Source organism: Homalodisca vitripennis, chromosome 1 (assembly GCF_021130785.1).
Source record: "Homalodisca vitripennis isolate AUS2020 chromosome 1, UT_GWSS_2.1, whole genome shotgun sequence".
NCBI lineage: Eukaryota > Metazoa > Arthropoda > Insecta > Hemiptera > Cicadellidae > Homalodisca > Homalodisca vitripennis.
This window is the reverse complement of record NC_060207.1, coordinates 90,200,187-90,218,645: the sequence shown is the minus strand read 5'-3', so window position 1 is coordinate 90,218,645 and position 18,459 is coordinate 90,200,187. Positions and strand designations below refer to the sequence as shown.

The 18,459-nt window shown below is 33.3% G+C and overlaps 1 protein-coding gene across 3 annotated transcripts in view; it reads right to left on the bottom strand.

The window, feature by feature from the left end:
* Positions 1-8,986: 8,986 nt before the first annotated feature.
* Positions 8,987-18,459, bottom strand: part of LOC124366337 (ubiquitin-related modifier 1) — a 29,628-nt gene continuing 20,155 nt past the window's right edge. The window contains exons 5-6 of one of the 3 annotated variants that reach the window (XM_046822833.1): positions 13,944-14,017; positions 8,987-9,104 (exon numbers count right to left, since the gene is read on the bottom strand). In XM_046822833.1, the coding sequence (XP_046678789.1) occupies positions 13,949-14,017 (69 nt within the window). In that variant the 3' untranslated portion in view covers positions 8,987-9,104; positions 13,944-13,948. Of the gene's footprint in view, positions 9,105-13,868; positions 14,018-15,842; positions 16,053-18,459 lie in introns of those variants that run through there. The other 2 variants (XM_046822825.1, XM_046822816.1) reach the window with 2 other exon arrangements.

Below are 18,459 nucleotides of genomic sequence, written 5' to 3'. Positions count from 1 at the left end.
TCTCAGGGTTTACGTACTTAATCCAGGTTTCGTCACCGGTCACGATTCTGTTTAACAATGGTTCTCCTTCGTCCGCATAACGTGACAGAAAGTCTAATGCAGAGGCCATTCTTTGAGTTTTGTGGTGGTCGGTAAGAATTTTGGGCACCCATCGTGCACATAACTTACGGTAACCCAATCTTGCTGTCACTATCTCGTACAAAAGAGTCTTAGAAATCTGTGGAAAATCAGTAGACAACTCCGCCATTGTGAAACGTCGATTTTCACGAACTTTTGCATCAACTGTCTGAACGAGTTCGTCAGTCACCAAGGATGGTCTACCACTCCTCTCTTCATCATGAACGTTTTCTCGTCCACTTTTAAATAAACGTACCCATTCACGGACAACTCCTTCACTCATAACTTGTGGTCCGTACACGGCACAAAGCTCACGATGAATAGCTGCTGCAGAGTATCCTTTGGCTGTAAAAAACCGTATAACAGCACGCACTTCACATTTGGCGGTATTTTCTATTGCAGCACACATTTCAAACTGCCACAAAAACTAAACTAGCGCAGGTACGATGTTCACTCGACTACAGCTTGATGCCGACTGACCTGCTTAGTGCGTGAATGCACAGATGGCGCGCTACTCCCCTCCACTACCCGCACTGTGACCAACCGGAGGTTACTTTCTGAACAGCCCTCGTAAATGTGAAAACGCTTGTTTTATATGTAAACTTAACAGTATTGAATACACAATAAAAAAGAATTATTGTGTAAGTTTTAACTTTATTCTCCCTATAATAAAAATCATTGTTCACCACAAACAGCAAAAATATCTTTATGCCCTTTTAATTGTATTTCTGACCTGCGCTTCACCTTGTTCTTGATTGCCCACTGAAAACAACCACTTTTGCTCTTAAAGATAACACTACTTTTCTACAACTGAATGAATTCAGTTGTTGTCCCATTGAAATGGGACTCCCAACAAGACTATCTTACACAGTTGTGTGAGTAAAATTAAAACACATATTAATTAACTACTTGTTTATGCATAGCTGCAAGCTGAATTATGTGCAATCACCATCATCACGCTTAATTAACGTGATATTGTTTACCAACTTGTATCTTGATGAATAATTATTTAAATTAATAATGTATTAAATACCCATTAATCAATGGGTTTTTAGTAATAATTTTTTACAACTTACTAAGTTTATTCGTTTTATTATCAATTTAAACCTATTTGTTTTAAACATTTTTTTAAAAATAATATTTTGAAGTTGATAAATAATACATAAAATTTGTATACAAACTTAAGATGTCAACAACAAACATTTTGGGTGTGGCGGTAATTGATACAGAAGTAGAATTTTATAATTTTATGAATAAAAAATCAATAGTAACTAGCAGCTGTATTAGAAAACACATACATTTTTGTTATTAAAGTTAGTTATAGAAACCATGGATAGTCAGCACAGCATTTTTGTTACAGCTTATGTAAACTCAAATACAAGATACATTTTATTTTCCAAATATTTTAATTTGTCTTGTCCATTGCAATTACTGATGCCTGAAATAAAAATTTTACGAAACCTATTTTTATGTTACTATCTATTTATCATTTTAGCATCGTTGGTCCAAACATAAATCTGACATTGGCTAAAAAGGAAGCACATCTTGGGGTTGTAGTGGAATCGTCTAACCTGGAGACCCCCATATTGATCAGCTTTGCAAAAAAAGTTCAGGCACCTATGTGATAAGAAGAATAAAACAAGTAAGTGGCATAGACACAACTACGATACCTATTTAATATTGTTTGAATCACACCTGTGATATGGGATAACACTTTTAAGAGGAGCTGAAGACACCTATTTGGAAAGGGTGCTCATTCAACATAAGAGAGCACTAAGATGCCTAGCAACACTTCGCTTTCGGAGGAGCTGCGTAGCAACTTTTAAAAAGTTCAAGATCCTCACTGTTGTGTCTCTTTATATCCAAGAAGTAATCCTTCATGCAGTCACCTCAGAACAGACCAGGCACAGAGATCTACATCTACGCAACACCCGAAATGCCTCTAATTTCACCCTACCACCTCATCATTTGTCTTTTTGAAAAAAAAATCACCTTATAAAGAAGTACTTTACTTCAACTACCTGGTCTGCCATCCAAACAGCAGCATTATTAATTATAAAAAAAACACTGCATGTTGCCAAATTTACTAATGCTTAACATTTCAGAGTTAACATATATTTTGGAGTAAAAGCAATGATACATACAGTACTAAAAGACAATTACTTATTTATTTATTAAGTAACACAATTCAAAAAACAACTATGTTTAATTAACTATTTGAAATATTACATAGGATTTAGAGTAATGTTAAATTCAACCTAGTTTGTTACTTTTTGTATGTAAAATATTTGTGTTTTAGAACATACATACATTTTAGATTTATTTCTATAAATGTATAATAGAGTAATTTTTTAAAATAAGATCTGTTTTACATTATGGGAATGATAAAAACTATTAATGTAAATTACATCTGCCTCCACGTCAACATGCCATGCTCGTCAAACAAAACAACATGAAGATTGTTCTCAATAAATTTCTGACTGAGACAGATGTTCATTTTTCTCCAGGTATAACAGGTAAAGAAAATGCGTGGTTTGCCAGTTATGACTTAAAAAATAATTTCAAAACAATTTTATTTGTTTTTGTGTTTTTTTTTTTTTTTTTTTGGGTGGGAAATTAATATCCTTGAAGGGCGTACACAGATTGTAGAAGTCCAAGATACCACAAAAGGCACAAAGATTGCATATTTGTCTGAGCCGCAGCCCACGAAAAGAGGAGTACCTCAAGGCTCAGTCCTGGGGCCAGTACTGTACATTTTGTTTACTAATGACTTGCCAGACATCATCGAAGCAAATAGAAACAAAAAATGAATCATGTGTGCTGACGACTCTACTCTCCTTCTGAGAAACAACAAAGCACAAGACCTTTATGAAGACTCATTATCCACACTTGATAAAGTAATTAACTACTGCAGCCAAAATGACCTAGCATTAAATGCATCCAAGACAGTGCACTTAAACTTCAGTAGACTAGAAGAACCTGTTTTAGAATTACCAAACATCACCTCCGAAGAAGAAACAAAATTATTAGGTCTGTCTCTTGATACTAGGCCTCAGATGGACTAGCCACATTAATAGCCTTTGTAAAAGAATCAGCACTGGAGTATATGTGGTCAGAAGAATATATTGGGCAGCAGGACTGGATGCAACAAAGACTGCTTACTATACCATGGTAGAATCACACATCCGCTATGGTATAGCTGTTTGGGGAGGGACTTCTGAGAGCAATCTTAATAGTATTTTAGTACTGCAGAAAAAAGCCGTTCGAGTTTTGTTGAACTTGCAACCACTAGACAGCTGCAGGAATGCTTTCAAATCTCTTGAAATGTTATCAGTTGTGGCTCTCTACATTCAAACTGTCATACTTCAAACAAGAGATCGGGACTTACATACCAGAGGTGAAAACATCCACTCCTATAACACCCGATATGCCACCAACTTCTCCCTTCCATCTCATCGCACAGCCCAGTTCCAAAGAAAACCAAGTTACATCGGATGCAAGTTATACAATGCTCTGCCCACATCTTTAAAAGCACTAACAAACAGGACTTCACAACTGGCTCAAGACAAGACCGCTCTATTCATTGAAAGAATTCTTTGACTCTACACATCAGTAAAGAGAATAATTTCAACATTGTAATTTGTACTCACATATTCTTAATTGTTTGTACTGATTGTATCATATTTTTGACGCCAATACGTTTCTTAATGTTACTGTAAATAAAGAAGATTGATTGATTGATTAAAGCAGTTCTTTTTGTTTGGATGTAATATTTATTGGTACTTTCTATTATTTATGTGAGTGGTTAAACTACAAGAATGAAGTAGAATTGCCATTCCATGCATTTCGAATCACAATCTGTTATTATCTTTCTATTATTGTTTCTATTTCAAGTACAATTTTTATAATGGAATAATCTCTTTAATAAAATCTTTCAAGTGGCTTCAACTGGTATAATTTCTGGAATAATCTCTTTAATAAAATTTGAACGTGAATCTCAAATTTGTTTAAATTTGATTTGTTATTATTTCACTGTGATATTTTTCATTATTTTTGTATTGTTATAGCGTAGTAATTAATTAACTTATTTCACAACTTAAACATGCTAAATGGTTCTGACTGCTTTACAAATGTTTCAAGTATGTCAATATTATTTAATAAATTTTAATGCTTTTTTGTGCCACGAACTACAAACTAAACATTGTTTAAGAATGAAACAATACATTAATTTAATATAATGTCTATTTTACAGAGAATACAATGTTCTTTTATTTATAAATAACCACAAATATAGCCATAAAATATAGGTATCTCAAAGTTCAAGAGACTATGACAACAGTTCAAATCATCCAATATATCAAGTTATGCTGATTTTATTATTACATAAGAATGTCAAAGGACTGAAAAAATGTTCAAATTTAATATTTAAAATACTTCAATTATCCAAGTTTAAAGTCTAGTGTTTTCAAAGTCAGATGGAACAAACATTGAAGTTTCTGGTAATTATGAGACAGACTTATCAGTCACTTCTAACTCTGGTGAAACCATTATCTCATTACTGATGTCCTTCCAAATCCGTTGAATGTCCTCCAACACCTCTCTAGTGTGGTCCACTTCCACTGGTTCCATGTCATACTTGTTCACCAGCAAATCATCGTGAATAACAAGACCAAGGAATGGCGGACCACCTTGAACCTTTAGTTCCTGTAACATTTCCTTGTTCTCGTTTTTCACTCGGAATGCAGTATTGAGACATATGAAATAGTCTGTGAGATCATTGATTATGTCCTCTTTAGTACCTGAAGGACTATCTGTGAGTCTTTTTGCCAAGTTCTGGCCGAATTCTAAAACAGTTTTGGTATCCTTGATGTCTAAAAGACACTGGCAAAAATGGGTAACTAGAAATATAAAACACACAACAGTGAAATGACGATAACTGTTAAGCACACACAAACAATCTAACATTTTAATGATGATGAATAATTTATTTACAGACCAGTTTAAAACCTTATTTGTTGAATTGCCTCATAATACAAAGCACTATTAATAGTTGGTATGAAAAACATGACTAAATGAACTGAGTTGGTGTTCCTTTTTACAACTAATCCTCCAAATTTATCTTCCACCGTTTAAGTGGCACTTAATTCAGTAATTAGATTATATAAACAACATTAACATTTGATCTGTCACATGGGTCACAATATAAAATGCAATCACAACTTCTCCCTCTTCCTGTCCTCGTGATATCTAATTGACATTCAACTCCCTTTTTTGACCCAAGTCATTTTATTTAATTTTAGAGTTACATGTTTCATTAAAACAGTTTTTAGACCAAATTCAATAATAAGTTAGTTATTTTAAAGATATATTAGTGTTCATGAATAAATCAACAAATAAGAATTAAAATTAATAATACTGGTTATTATTACTTTAAAAAATTAATAAATGATTACAGTATATACAGCTTACATATTTTTAATTTAAAAAACAATCATCATGGTGTTATATGAGGGATTTTATTTTTTGCTGTTGATTATTATATTTGATGCTTAATGTTCAACGTTTGATGTTTAAATTTTATAGCTGTATGTTTTATATATAAACAAACAGTTATATTTTATATGTATTGTATAATTTAATTTAGTATAGGTGTTAAAAGAAATTGACTCATGAATTTTGAGTTCAACTCCATTTTACTTTGTGCAGCATCTGAAATCTGATGCTGTGTGACAGATTTGACTCCTGGAATCTGGAATGAACGTCAGACTTAAAATATTAAAAAGAAGCTTAAAATAAACTATTTGCATCGTTTTGACATCAGAGACAGCTAGATTACAAAATCAACTGTAAACTAGATGAAGAGGTGTTCTCATTGTCTCATCAGGTGCACAATTGAGTGTGCTACATTGTTTTATACAATTATTTATATTTATACAATACAACTATTGATTTCCTTGGTAAATATGTGTGTACATGTCCCACCTATGAGATACACACATTATTTATGTAAATATAAGACTGATATGTGTATGTGACTAAAAAGAGTGTTGCATATATATTGTTTAATTGACAGCAATAAAAATAAATAGGATTGGGTGCAGAAGATATGGAATCTGGTTTTTAAGATTCAATCATGATGTTTTGATGTTTTTCTGTATGAAGCAGCGAAGGTTATACTCATGTAAATGGAACAAACACATAAAAATATTTGATATTTTGAAAATTTGTGATTTTTCAAACAAACTGTAATAATTAAAATAAACAGTAGTACTTTCACCAAAATTCTAGACAGCTCTACCTCAAAAATGGGTATTTTGAGGCATATTTTAAAGAAAAAATAGACTTATTTTGATTTTAAAGATATACAAGATTTTCCTCACAAGAGTTTTGGGGTTTTAATGAAGAACTTCATTCAGTATACATAATGAAAAAAATTAAACTTCCATTTATATCTTATCTGCTGAAAATTTGAAGACATTAGTAATTCTAAGAGGTTTATAACAATTACAGAACAACTATGAATTAGTGAATATGCTGGTTTATTTCATAGGTGAACATTTGCTAATGTTCTTTATCACCTCCATGTTTGTTCATAATTGTATTGCAAGAGAGGAAACGTTTTTAGAAAATTTTGACCACAGACTATTGCAAGAGTTGAAATATCCCATACCAACTAATGGGCAGTATTTATATAATAGCTTGTTGCAATATTACAGTGATTTATTAGATATGTTTAACATGATAAAAAATAACAACTCAAAAGTAAAAAGCTACACCAGAGAACTGATTAAACAGGGAGGCCCAAAGGTGTTGGGATTTAGTTTTTAACCTAACAGAATTAGGAATAATTTACTGTTGGAAAAAAGAGCAACTAGATAATTTTAACAGTGTTTTCTCAGAAATTAAAAATCTTTGGGATAAAATAAAGCACACTATTCCTCCAAAAGTTAGTGAAAGTGATAGTGACATATATAGTTATAGTGATAGTTCCAGTGACAGTGTTCTTACAATTGGATATAATAGACAACAACATTTATTAGTTCATTATATTCACATAAGTAAACTAATACAACTATAATGGTAAATAGGCTTAAAACTCAAATATTAAGCTAAAATACAAAGAATAAGATAGAGATTTTTGAAATACACAAAAGATGCATAAAAGAAATTGCAGCATTTAATAAAATGTATATAACATTCAAATTAAATTAATTTTATTCATAACAATTAATTTTGTTTAGTTAATTATAATCAAATACAAAATTATAATCATCAGATTTTTATAATACTATTGAATGCTGGGCTAAGGTTCAATACTATTATTTTTTCAACACCTTCACTACTGGTTTATACTGAGTGATGATAACTAATCTCACAAGACAAGCACTCAAGGGCACCTGCTGCAGCCAATGTGTTAAATCTTTTATTAGCTTCATTTCTCTTTAGAACAAAAGATAATAATAATGTTAACATTTCCGGTACTATCAGAAAACCAAAGATTGATTTGGTATGGGTCTTAAAATAATTTTACGAGGTCCCCATTCATCTCTAAATCACATTGAAGATAACCTATGGTATCTGGCCATTAGCATTTTTGAAAAGCTATACCCCTAACCCCTTGTAAAGCTATAACATTCTAATAAGGTTTTAAACTCTGTGTGATACATACACCCATCTTATAGCTCTTATCACATTCTACTATTATGTGCCTTAGGAACCTTTTATGTAATTGACGAGTCAAAAAATTAACATTGTTTGCAATGTCCTTACATCTGGTCACACTCCATACTCTAAAGAAAGAACAGATAATATGGTTCCTAAATCAAAATATAAATCCTAACAATTTTATTCCTATCTTTCTGTTGAAAGTATAGTAATGAACAATTATTGTTTATATAAAAAATTGAAAGCAACCACAATTTTTGATTAAATATTAGTCAAATGAAAACTTAATTCATGAAAGGAACCTGAACTGCTTTATGTGTGTAACCCCAATTCCTCCTTCACACATAAACAATGATGATGATGTTCTAACTAGAGTCTTACATCAACTGCAACATTTCCCAAGAACAATAGTATATCAACAAAACAGTTGAAATGTCATTTTATTAATTAATTTGAGATCAGCAGTCTACCTTCCTATATTCGACCATAGACCTTTACAGGAATCTTCACATTTCTGCAAATTGCTCTTTTTAAGACATTTTAAGGGCATGAAACGTTGTCTTAAATTTTTTATGATTTGAATATCAATTTAAATATTTTTTATAGTAAAAAGCTGATCTGTGGTAGGTAAATACAATCCGGGATAAGTAATAAAACTTATACATATAGTTTTCATATTTTTTTATCAAAATTTGAGGCTTTTGTTTGGTATATACACGAATTCAAATAAAGCAATCTTGAAAACCTCTGTCTTTGTTATGTATTAATTTATGTATGTGTAGTTAACAAGTGTAATTGTGCAACTTTTGAGTTATAATAACTCTTATAGGTCCACTAACAACATAATTTTCTTCACTGCAACCCCATCTTGAATGTTAATGTTGGTAAATGGTCTCCAAAGGATCAAAAAATAAATTAATTAATTTTGTTGTTCTACTATTTAAAACTACTATTTAATTTACTTTTTAAACTATGTAAGGTGTAAAAATTTTATTTTATTTAATATTTGTAATCCATATAGTTCTCCTTTTGATTCCATTGTATATTTGTTCTTCAAAATAAACTTTTATATTTGTCTTTTAACAAAATTCATTTAACGATCATTTATCTTCACTTACCAAAAATATTAAGATATAAATATTGATGAATTTATTGTCTTCTCACTGGGCAAGGAAGTAAGGATATGGAAACTAACCACTATGAAATTTATTTATAAGTTTTCAGTTATCAGCTAAACATATTTTTATGCACCAACATTTGTAGATCTACTATAATTTTTCAGTACTTACAGCCGTTACATGTAGTTTGTAACAAGTAACATCCTAAAACAACCAGTAAATATTTTTTTCCAATTAAAAATTCTTGTCAATCAAATGAATCGCTAAATGTGTTGCTAAAATTTTAAGTTAAAGAATACCTTTAATCTCTAGGGAAAGTTAGGGCCAAGAAACACTCTAATACTTAACCAATACTTAACCAAGGGCTTAAAGGTAACTTTCCAACCACTACTAATGGTTGAGCAGGCGAGCTGCTTGCAAGGGCAAGCTGCTTCCTGTGTTTTCAAATTTCTTACTTAACTTCCACATATACTGTTGAGTGGGTATCATGACACCTGGACATTTACTAAATTCTTCAATTATTATAGTAGTATTTTTATTTTGCTTCCACCACAACTGAAGGATGTAAACTCGTTGTTGGGTTGTTTTTTTTTTTAAGTATTCATTTAAGTATATAGATTTTTACTTTAAGATAATTTAATTTTGTATAGGTTAAGCATTTTTGTTTTCTCTATTTAACCCTTTGACTGATACGCAACGATATATCGTTGTGAGTGAATTTACCGAAAAGTGATACATAACGATATATCATTGTTGATGTTTTGGGCGAAAAATTGATATGCAACGATATATCGTTGTTGCATCATAAATTTATTTCAGCGTTATTAAATTTGCCAAATAAATCATACTATATTTCAATTGATAGAGGAATATATCTAATTAATTTAAAAAATAACAATCATCCTTTTATATACTACATTTCGACATCGAACTTTAACGAAATTGAAATTTGGAAGGCTGTGCCGTCTGAGCTCGGTCCGTCTCTGCTCAACTCCGACGGCGTAGTAATTATTGTGTCACTATCGGTTCGTTTGAGGTTATTAGTATCTTATATTGCCGGTTATTATAATTTTAGTTCAAAATGAGTCAAAAGAGACCGAATTCTCCTGTGAGTGAAGATACTTTGATTGGCATTGTTAGAGATGCCGGTGTTAATTTCCAATCTAGTGACACTGGTTCTGAAAAATGGATCTAATCGAGACAGTAGTGAATCTGAAGATAGTTCTAGTGAATATAGTTTTGAAGACGACACAGATGAAGACCCTACATTTAACCCTGACCAACCCAGTACATCATCTTCATTTCGAGGTAACAGACCATTGATGTTATCTAGGCCTAGTGTACCTCTGTTGACATCAGAGTCAAGGAAGATGAGCCTCCATCTAGGCCTAGTGTAGTTGAGCAACAGGTGGTAGGCCTAGGCCTACACAAAATGATGTCCAACAAAATGATTCCTGCTGATGACAGTAGTAGTTGGGTTGAGGTGGAGGAAGGCAATGACCCACCTTACAATCATCGGTTCACGTTTGCTGAATTGAGTGGGCCAAAACATTGTCCTCCACAAAATTCTAAACCAATTGTGTACTTCAACCTGTTCTTTACAACAGCTATACTTACGGTGTTTGTAAATGAAACAAATCGATACGCAAGATCATATATTGCTAAAAATCAAGAGACTTTGCCTCCTTTTAGCCGAGTCAGGAAGTGGGTTGATGTAACATTGCTGGAAATGAAAGCATTTTTGTCCATAATTTTTAAACATGGGAATGATTACAAAGCCAAAGTATAACTAGCTACTGGGACACTCATTTCACAAGTGCTACCCCCTTTTTTGCCAAGATGATGACATGCAACCGATTCCAAATTATTTTAAAATTTTTCCATATTGTAGATGTAAGCAAATTAATTCCACATGGAAATCCAGGTTATGACCCTTGTGGTCGTTTTCAACCGATCATTGATCATGCAAACAGACTGTTCAAACAGTATTATTCCCCAACACAGGCTCTATCTGTTGATGAATCATTGGTTGGCACGAAGAAGCGAGTCGCATTGACTCAGTACCTCCCAAAAAAAAAAACACCATAAATGGGGAACTTTGGGTCCTTTGTGACTCAATAACACGTTATTGTGTAGCTTTCTACTGCTACAAAGGAGCACAAAGGACTCAGGAAAATGAAAGAGTGGTACAGACTGGCTTAGGTAGCACAGTTGTCATGCAACTGTTACAGATGGCAAATTGCTTGAACAAGGGGACACCATTTATATCTCGACAACTTTTTCACCCTCGATATCTCTTGCTAGGACTTTGTATGATCACAATACTTTTTATGACTGGCACTCTCAGAAGGATAGGAAAGGCATTCCTAATCAACTACTAGGAAAATATGCTGTGGGTCAGAAAACCTATATGAGAAAAGGGCCCTCTCCTAATGATGGCTCATAGAGAGAAAAAATCAAACTCATCTCAGTTTTTTGATTTTGTCTACTGACTGCCAGGCTGCCTCAGAGACTTACTCCATCAGAAGAAGTGGACATGTATTGATACGGACCAAAACAAAAATTGCTCGTTCAGTACAATAAAGGTATGGGGGGTATTGACTCAACCGACCAGATGTTGTATGTGTACATGGATGAGCGGAGGACCATGAAAACATGCCAAAAAAGTAATATTTAATGTTTTTGGGACGCATGGTGCTGAATGCATATGTGTTGTACAAGTTAAATACAACACAAGGCCAACTGAAGAGGGCTGAGTTCATGAAAGAAGTGATAGGAGATCTTTCTTCGGAATGGCTTGCAAGTAAGCAAATCCCGCAAAATCTCCGGGGTGGTGGTGATGGTCCATCAGTTGGTTTCGGACTCAGGAAATTACCTGAGAAGAAGGAAAAACTGTGCCGAACCTGTTCAGGTGACAATCATCCTGAAGGAAAGAAGCGGAGGTCGGACAGTGTGTGTAAGATGTGGTCTTGGTGTACATGCTGAATGCCTCGGCAAGCATGTTTGCCACTGAAATTATAAAAACTAAAAAAACTGTAAATATTGTAAATAATAACTTTTTTATTAGTGTTGTGTTTTGACAATAAAGTGTATTTTTAAGACAGGATTCACAAACAAATTCAATTAATATAGAACATTCAATGTGTTTGACTCCAGATTTCCAAACAGATTGCCTCAAATTGACGTAAGTAAATTTTTATTATTTTACCAATAAGTCATGCATTTTTTAACTTATATGCTTCAAAATTTTCTGGATTTGTTGACAATAATACGTACTTTTAGATTTAAAACGCTTCCTGTGTTTTCAAATTTCTTAGTTTACTACTGACAAAGTAAGAAAAAAAAATTTTTGTTATAACGACACCTGGACATTTACTAAATTCTTCAATAATTTTATAGTAGTATTTTTATTTTGCTTCCACCACAACTGAAGGATGTAAACTCGTTCAAGTTGGGTTTTTTTTTTTTTAAGTATTCATTTAAGTATATAGATTTTTACTTTAAGATAATTTTAGCCTATCAATTTAAGGAATAACCCTGTTAAAAATCATATCAATTTTGGAAAAAAAAATAAAAATTTTTTGATCAGTCAAAGGGTTAAAGAATAAGTTAATAATTTACCACAATTGTATTAAGCTATTGTAAATTCATTGTACATAATATAAAGTTTAGTGGTAGAGAGGGCTTAAACACTTTGACTGCGGCGTAGTTTCACCCCGCTCTAGCAAGTGGCTACACCACACTAAAACGGTAAACAAGCGGTAGAGCGCGGGGTCGCCGGCAACCCCACCGCTACCCAGTGGCGCCATGTGGTGGTCACCGGTGACCGCGCCGCACCGAATGTGTTAATAGCCCTAACTCCGCCTCTTTAATAAAGGCATTTTTCATTCACATTATAAATGAACACCTTCACTGCTGGTCTAAACTTAGTGACACCAAACATAGTACTAATCATCTGAGCTGTAAAGCGTTATCCACAGTCAATGTGTTAAACTACACTGTACAATACATGTCTAGCTATAACACATGTAGTTAACACCTTCACTACTGGTCTATACTGAATAACACTGAACATAGAACTAAGCCTTTGCACAGTAAAGCGTCCACTGCATTTGACATGTTAATAACAATGACAGTGACAAATATATATCTTATTTATTGGGAAAAGGTAAATTCTAGTTGGCACTGGAATTTTCTTAGACTGGAAATAAATTATTAGGATTAGAATTATGCGCTTTTTAACCAAAGTAGGTTCAAGGAAATGTACATTTTGAAATAAGGCTGAGGCAGGCATCCACCAAATGAGGGAAGAATAAAGGAGGTAGAATGTGCAGGATTATTGTTGATAAAGCAAGGTGGTGTAACCAATTTTACTGTTTGTTTTTTTTTTATATCCTTTTTATTTCATAGTCACAGTCCTGGAATCTGGAATATATAAAAAATGGCTGAACATTTGTATGAAATATGTTTTAATGAAGGCTGTAATGTGTTTTATAAAATTTAAAAAGTAAATTCTTAAAGTAATATTTAATTTAAAACATGCCATTTTATTTTCTCATTTCATTCAGTTATAATTAAATAAAAAACATGTTAATTCTATTGTAGTTTAAATAGTAAATACTGATAGAACATTCAAATCATAATCTCCAACCATATTTTTTCTTGGCTCTGAGATTGGATGAAACAATAAAACTAAAGTACATGTGAATATTGAATATGACACAGAGAATGGTGTAAGGAGAACTACACTTGAATCAACCTTAAAAAATCTTAGCCATTTAAAGATTTTTATAAAGAACTATACTTTTATAGAGATGAAATATAAAAACAGACCAAAAACTAAGATTTGGAAAATAGGAATATTATAAATTTTTCAGCTTTCCCAAAACACTTTAGCATTTCTGTGTACAAAGAGTTATGCTTAATGTTAACAAATGATAGTTGGGAGATATATAATGGAGAAAACAATTTGAAAAAGTATTATTTTATTGAAACAACACCTAAAGTTAAATTTATGTACAATCCAGGAAGTAGTAAACTTACTTAGTTTAACCTCCATGAAGAGTAGATATAAAAAGTACATTGTCTTTGTCTTGCAGCTCATAATCCAGCTGACCCTGTAACAGAAGTAGAAATGTGAACCCGTGTGATATTACATTATTTTTGATATGTTTCAAAAGTCCCACCTCCTTCCTTAATGAGACAGTGATTCTTCTGTCCCATCTCAGTGATAAGACAGTGTGACTCATTAGTTGGGTGCAGGTATACAATAAAAACAAATTAACAAAAAAATAGAACCTACTAAATACATAATCTTTAACAAATAAAAACTGTATCATGACAAAACATTTGGGTTGTTTATGCAAGTTGTTTTTATTACATTTCTAAAATTACAGCCAGCTGTAAGATGTTTCTCTCTATAGGTAGACCATTTACAAAAAGACCCTGTGTGATTTGAGTTCACTCAGGATGGGATAAAACCCCCCCCGACACTGTGATGTCGCCCTCTCCCAGTATCCCCACCATTTCTCGGCATTCGCTCTATTGGATCATCTGTAGATCCGGTTCAGTCGGTTTCGTTCACTGCTGCGATTCGTTCAGTTGAACCGGTCAGTACAGAGTTACTGAGCTTTCCCGTTAGAGCATGTTATACCGGTCATCGTGTTGACCGAACAAAATTAATGACTGAATGTAATGATGTGAACGAAAGGATCCGCTTGTAAAAAAGTGTTCGAATATAGGATGAACAGCATATTGTACAGTGAATGGATAGATACATAACAATAAATGTATTGTTTCAGGAATCTAGTCAATGTAAAAAGATCTATTAAAACTGATACAAAAATGTAATTGTAAATTACCAGATACATTACTAAATATTTTAAATGTTAATACTTATAATCAATGGACTTGGAAGATTGATATGCCTTTGATTTATCATAAGTAAGGTTATTCACTTACAAATGTTTTAAATAAATTACTACAAATTAAAAAGATATATTACTGGTTTGGAAATAATTTATTTTTTATAAATAACAAGATATTTTATATCCAACCAATTAACTTCCAAAACCTTTCATAATACTCAGGCTCCCTATTCCTCCTGTTGAGTTACAAAATTACGGTTTTATTCTTAATCGATTAAGCTAGGTTTACATTAGCATGTAAAAGTGGCGTCACTTTTACTGGCTGTCAAGTGGCGAGAAAAATGGAGCGTGTAAACCTGAAATGGTGCGCCACTTTTAGTGGAGATGTGAAATGGCACATCATTCGAACTGACGCCATCAATATTTGTTCCGACATATATTAGTGGTGTCACTAGACAGTGGCGCTCCAGTTGAAATGGCGTGCCACCTGCAGTGGAACGTGTAAACAACTAAACGTGGTCGCCAGTCACATTGGAGTGCCAGTTCAAGCCACTAGGTATTGTGTAGCTCAAGGAAAGTTCAGTAAAAACATTTCGAGCAGTGCAGTGGTTTTTGTTGAGTTATGGCAGATTACGTAGAATATGACAGTGCAGGAACCTTAGGGGAAGAATATAATGAAAGAGTTGAGAAGAATAGTGATAAAAGTAAAGATAGGCCGAAAGTATTAGTGAAGAAACGTAAAGGAAAGCAAGAAGAGAGAGGAAAAAGGGAAGAGAAATGGAAATTGTCCGAAATTGAAAAATTTCTAGAGTTGTATGAGCTGTACCGTTGCTTATTGGACTATAAAGTAGACGAATACAAAGACAGAAATGCAAAAGAACACGCATGGGAAAAAAATTGTCTGTGGTATGGAGAAACTAGAGTTCACAGTCAAGAATGTGTCATCAGGGAAATGCGTCATCAGCAACAAACAAAGCATTAGCTGGTAACTTTAATTTTTTGCTGTCTGTGGCTTCTTGAAATCCACTTTTTGCCAACACTCCACCATCTGATACACATCCGTTTGTTCCAATGTCTATGTAGGTGAAACAATAAGCATCATCAACAACTGCGAAAAGTATTGTACTAAATGAACCTTTGTAGTGGTAGAAGTCAGAGCCAGAATTGCTTGGGCATCGTATATAGAGACATGTTTACCATCGATGCTTCCGCAACATCGTGGAAAATTCCATCTACTTGAAAATCCTTGCATAATTTCTTGCCATTCCTCTTCTGAAGTAGGACCCTAAAAATAACCGTGCATTTAATTATTACGGCCTTACACAATCTTATTATATAGTAAGAGTAGGTAATATGAAAGAAAATGCATTTATTAACATATTATATATCAATTGGGTGGAGTTAATAAAAGCGGAATCTACTTGGTCTATTGTTCGAACAATACAACAATAATAGATGAAGTAGATTCTACTTTTTTTTACTTCACCTAATGTTACTAAAAGTTCGTCTGTACGGTACATCTCAGGTTTTATTTTCAGGAGCAATCAAGCACTCAAGTTCAGCAAGATGATGCAGACAAAGATGAAGAAACTATCTTTGAAGATGTTCAAGATATCCCTTCTTCATCTATTCCATCTACTTCTACTGGTCGTATTATACGTGAGAAGCCCTCAAGTGCTTCTAAGCAAATTCCTTACGCCAAACCGATATCAAGAAAAGTAGCTGGTGAACCCCTAGGAAAAATACAAAACGCAGTACAACAACTGAAGGACATTTCAGATAAGGTTCTTGCACCTGAACGTAAAAAAGATATGTGCGAGTATGAATTGTTCGGCCAGTTTATTGCCAGTCAGCTAAAAAAGTTTCCCGAGATAAATGCTTTGGCAGTAATGCAAAAAATTCAAACGTGCCTCATGAACGAGAGGATGACCGTTGCTCGCGGTTAATTCCATGTCACACTACCAATGGGAAGACACCTTAACTACATCCTCTTCCATGGTGTCTCCAAATCAAGAAGATTCAATTGAACTTGGCACAAAAGATATCTTAAGTGAAGCTCTTAGTATGTTATAAACGTATGACGTTTTGAGTTTATTTCGTTTTTCAATATTCCTTTTTCAGTAGATTTTTGTATTGTATAAAAATAAATAAAGTACAGTTTCAATAACCTCATTTAGTTTAAAATTTGACCCCTTACATTGTATTATTACTAAATACTTACTAAGTAAAGCCATTCTCATCCTTGTATTTAATTTCTGAATACGAGGAGCAACGTGTTTTAGCAGCTCTTCAAACTTCAACTCGGACATTCTTAGGTGGTTTCTGAAGCTGTCTGGTTTTAGAAGTTTTGATGCACCAAGGTTTGTCCTTCTACTAATCCATTTTCTTGTCCAACACGACCCAAGTTTTCTAGGCCGTAACCGCAACAATATTTCATTTGCTTCATCAGCTAACTCCTCACCCAACACGGAAATCGATGTTGTTACCCTACTCCGAATATTTTCGATATAATCAGACATTTTTACTCGTCACAGAACAATACCAGACCTGAACTGACGCCACTACAGTGGCGAGCTAGGTTTCCACTCAAATGTGTGTAACCCAAAGTGGCGCAACACTACCAACTGGCACGGCTAGTGACGCCACTTCTACATGCTAATATAAATCCACCCTTAGCAGTGAACGAAAGGAATGACTGAATAATTTTGGCAACCTAGTGTAACCTAACGCATTAACTTTATAATTTTAGTTAGTTCCATATGATGTTAAGCTATGTTTGATGAATAAAGGTTTTAAATGAACTTAATTATAATAGTGTAAGTTTTAAATATCATTAAAAAAAATATCAAATTTATTCAGTTGGCAGGAAAAAGTAACGTAAACGAAAACTTTCCAGGTGAACGGGTATTTTGAAACACTCTGATCCGGATAACTCGTTCACTTGACTGATCCGTTTGAATTGAACTGGTCAAGACTGAACGACACATTTCTATTAGCCACTGCCACTGCGCGGCAACCTCACAACAAAATGAAAGCTCCCTAGATACGTCTATGGCTACATTAATCTGTTCAATTAATATTTTATGCTTAGGCTGCGACACTTGTATATGCCTACACAAAAAATATAATATAGTTGTAGAGCAGGTCAAGTAGCTGCAGTGTAAACAAAATTGTGCAAGCGAGACACAATCCAAACAGCTGATAAACAGATACAAGAATATGCTTTTCCCACTCCTCGGAGGGGGGCCCCTCCTGCGCGGTTCTGCTCAGAAATTTGCTTTTGCACAGGTTTCCTTGCAAGCCGTTTATCTATAGTTACCAAAACTCTTGTAAGTTTACTGTCCAAATTTACATTTGTTTACATCTCAAATTACTAACTGCAGTTTGTTTAAATACAACAACAAAAGTTTCAATATATTGTTAAAATATTGCTTTCAACTTTTTTCATGTAGTATTAATCCTTAAAACGCCAAATATGTGCTCCCTATCTTTAGATTAGTACTAAATTATTACAACAAATTTAAAACTGTATTTTCTTAACACTAATTTTTTCTCCAATACCCCTACATACATATGTATATATCTTGTTACTTTATTAGCTTATGTTACTTACTATTACATTTTGTAATATATTAACATAATACATTTAATCTATTTATAAAAATCTAACTGTTTCCCGCGGCTTCGCACGC